The 3,827-nt window shown below is 46.6% G+C and overlaps 1 protein-coding gene across 1 annotated transcript in view; it reads right to left on the bottom strand.

Moving 5' to 3' along the window:
* Nucleotides 1-2,942, bottom strand: part of atg16l1 (ATG16 autophagy related 16-like 1 (S. cerevisiae)) — an 11,605-nt gene extending 8,663 nt beyond the window's left edge. Inside the window, exons 1-6 of the mRNA XM_017308132.1 lie at nt 2,753-2,942; nt 1,878-1,989; nt 1,706-1,799; nt 1,436-1,538; nt 968-1,041; nt 770-860 (exon numbers count right to left, since the gene is read on the bottom strand). Coding sequence (XP_017163621.1) covers nt 770-860; nt 968-1,041; nt 1,436-1,538; nt 1,706-1,799; nt 1,878-1,983 — 468 coding nt within the window. The 5' untranslated portion in view covers nt 1,984-1,989; nt 2,753-2,942. The remainder of the gene's footprint in view (nt 1-769; nt 861-967; nt 1,042-1,435; nt 1,539-1,705; nt 1,800-1,877; nt 1,990-2,752) is intronic.
* Between the last annotated feature and the right edge of the window lie 885 nt (nt 2,943-3,827).

Below are 3,827 nucleotides of genomic sequence, written 5' to 3'. Positions count from 1 at the left end.
GAGAGCGAGCTGCTGGGAGCCGGAGGCAGCAGAGGATTGTGGGAATCAGACCTTTTACAGCTCATCACTGACCTTCAGCAGGTGGGCGGGGCTTAATTTGAAATTTGGGCTTTTATTTTGTAACCACTTCCTTCACATAATCGCAGTTTCTGGAGATGAAACTTATCTCTACCCACACGAGGAAGATAGAAACCAACACGACTTAAGGTGTCGTTTTTACAACCTGGAGCAGCTCATTAGCATCTCGGAAGCGCAAACACCTGACCTTTGACCCCGAATCATAGAGGAGTTGAAAAAGAGACTTCATGGACGAAGAGCAGAGAGAGGAGGAGGATGAATTCGTTGAAAAGCTAATATGATTGGCTTTAGATACGTTTACAATATTAGTGACAGCAGGAGCTAACGCCAACAGCAGGAGCTAACGCCAATAGCAGGAGCTAACGAAAATAGCAGGAGCTAACGCCAACATTTTATTTAAATTTATAAAACCTGAACAGTCTACAGTATTTTTACATCTGAAATAGACATTTATGAAATTAAATTTGTTGCTACAGCTAATTGTGGATCCCTTTAAAGGGGAGGGGCAAAACAGGTGGATTAGCAGCGCAAGCTAACACGTGATGATGTCATCCAGGAAGTGTCGATGCGGAATATCATCACCGCTGCCTGGATGTTGAGCTCTTAACATGTCGTGGTAGTCTTTAGTCAGAAGCTTCTTGAAATATGTTGCAATACTGACTGCTACTGGAGATTCTTCAACAACAGATTAATTAACTTCATGGAGTCGTACCTGCAGGCTGCTCCTCAGATCCCGGCAGTCTCCATCCAGACCGGCGATCTGCTGCTGGTATTCCAACATCCTGGAAGGGGAGAACCAATCAGCTGCTGCAGGTGATCAGAGTCATCAGATGTGTGTGTGTGTGTGTGTGTGTGTGTGTGTGTGTGTGTGTGTGTGTGAAAGACTCACCTGGCCTCGTTGCTCTGGATCTCTCGATCCTTTTGCTGGATTTGGTTGTTGAGTTCGATCACAGTCTGAGCCAGCTGCAGGACACAGGAAGGTTACTGACTCCGCCCACTTTCAGAAGCACTTCCTGTTTTAAACACTTGACCCCATAGCATCCAGCTACAGGTGTGTCCTGAAGGTACAGACTGACTCCGCCCATCATGGCCGCTGCTACAGGCGCAGCAGAAAGGAGAACAGACGCTGCTGCGTGAGCGGAAGTGAGAACCTGAACTGGTTTCCAGTGACGGTTTCACAGGAAGTAAACTGGAGCTGAGAGCCGCAGCACCTGCAGCAGCCTGAGGGGGGCACTGTCTCCAACAGAGACCTTGATGGACCAGAAACACCTGCAGAGGAGCAGGGACGCCCCACAGCTCCTGAATGCCACACGGACACTTAGGACGAGGACAGGCGACATCACTTCCTGTGACTCACCTCGCCTCGTTTCTTGTGCAGCTCGGTCAGCTCCTCCTGGTGGCGAATCCTCATCTGGGACATTTCCTGGTGCAAGGAGTCGCTGCGGGACGCGTCCAGGGAGCTGGACAGGGACGGGGGACAGAGAGAGAGGAAACATGGGGACAGAGGATGAGGACAAACAAGAAATGATGGGGACAAAAGAAAAACAGGAAACAGAAACAACGCTCAGAGGACAGGATGTCTCAGGCTGGACTAACCACGCTGAGACTCAGCTCCAGGGTGTCTCACCTGGCCTCATGTCCTCTCTGAACGTCATACTTCTCTGTCTGGTATCTCTCAGTGAGGACGGCCTGCAGGTCAGACTTCTCCAAGAGCCGATTGTCTGAAAGACAAACAGCTTTAAACCCTCACTCCGTCCTCAGAGTGGGACACAGCGTGTCCTCAGAGTGTCCTGACTCACACTGCTGGACGATCTCCTCGAAGGTGTGTCTCTGAACTCTGTCCCTGAGCTTCAGCTGGTCTGAGATGTGTCTCTTCCAGCCGCAGTCGGCCTGCCGCTCCGCCATCACCACCTGGAAGAGCGGCAGTAGTCACCGGGACGGAGACACAGAGACACACCGGGACAGACAGAAGGATGAGCAGACAGCTCTGTTTGGATCAGAACCAGAACCGTATTCTGTTTGTAGCAACAGAACCCGGTTCTGATCCATTTAAACCTGCAGTAGAAACCAGTTTCTCTCCTGAGGACAGAGTGAGACCTCTGACCACACATCCACCTCTCTGCTCATGAATCTGCTGTTTCATCCCTGATGCAATCAGGTTACCATGACAACATAATCAGATAGGTTAATGATCCTGAACCCGATCAGGATTTAACTAGATAGGCGCGGTCCGGATAACAAACCTTCTCCAGAGTTGATTATTGATCAATTATCCAAACACAAACTTAGATCAACGTTCCTGAGTGGAAACTACGGAGGCCGAGAGGTTCTGTGCCAATTGAAAGATTCACATAAACATGTTTACAACGGAAGGAACACGTGTTAATCAGGTGGAGCTCAACTGACCAGCGGAAACCAAAACAGAACCAGAACCAGTATTAGGTTAGCTGCAATCAGCGTCTAACGCGCTGTGGGAAGAGTCAGGTGGGCCGAACCGGTTTGTTCCGGTCAGGTAGAAACAACAGCAGAACCGCAGCTCGGTTCGGACTTGATGTCCGATAAATTCCCAGTTAAATCAAAGTCAATTGTGGGTGAATCACAGTGACTCAACACGTTAGCATCTTGCTAGCTAGTGAGCTCCGCGCGCTCCGAAAGGAACAACTGTGACACTCACGGGTGCACGCGCGTCCTGACGCGAGGCTGGGGTCCCTGTGATCTCCCCGGTCACGTCACTGCGGTCCAATCACGGTACTAGTCGTTTAACGTTTATTTCCCGAACCAAAACCAAAACCAACAGCTGCCGCTGCCGCGCCATTTTGGCTCCGACCGAGACTTCCGGGAGAGGCGCAGCGTGATGACGTCAGAAAGCGTCAGGCAGACTGACTTCCTCAGAGACATGATATATATTATGCCGTTTTATCATGGTTGCTCATCTACAAACACAACTTCTCTCCTCACCGGTATTTCATTTGGAATAATAAGAACATCCTATACAAGAAGAAAACGATATTTTTTGATTCCTGGTTTACTCATAACATTATTCTGGTTGACCAATTGTTTAATAGTGATGGCTTGTTATCGAGTTATGAATAATTTCTCTCCAAGTTTAATTTTCCTGTCTCTCCTGGAGAATATGCAAAAGTTTTTTTGGTGCCATTTCTACAAAAATCTGTATGTTTATTCAAGCAGAAGCCGAGAGTCGGTTACCATTCTCCCATTTTAACTCCCGTTCATTCTCCTGTTGGCAAAACATGTCTTAAACTTCTTCCTCGTAACAATAATAAATCGATTAGATCCCTGTTTCAGAGAGAAGTGACCTCTGCTCCTGTAGTTAGTTGTACCATATTGGAATCGCTTTCATATTAATTTATCCTGGAAATCGACCTGGCTGCTGCCAAATCACTAACAAGGTAAAAAAAAAGTGTCTTTTAAACCGATACACTGAATCTACCCCGTTAAAGTCCATCTACAGAAGTTCAACTCTGACATTGATGTAAATTGTTCCTTCTGTGACATTTGCCCAGAATCAGTCACTCATTTGTTCTGGTTGTGTTCTTACTCTAAAGTATTTTGGCAACATTTTTGTAAATATCAGCAGGTTTTCATTTATATTGGAAAAATATCTTATTTGGATTTCAACAAAATGAAAAAATGAATTTGAAAAGTTTCTTTATCAATTTATTACTTCTTAAGGCTAAATTTTACCTACATAAATGTAAATTTTTGAGGAAAAAACCAGACTTTTCAGT

This window comes from Poecilia reticulata, linkage group LG13 (genome assembly GCF_000633615.1).
Source record: "Poecilia reticulata strain Guanapo linkage group LG13, Guppy_female_1.0+MT, whole genome shotgun sequence".
Taxonomy (NCBI): domain Eukaryota; kingdom Metazoa; phylum Chordata; class Actinopteri; order Cyprinodontiformes; family Poeciliidae; genus Poecilia; species Poecilia reticulata.
Note: the sequence above shows the minus strand (reverse complement) of the source record. Positions and strands in the feature narration are given on the sequence as shown.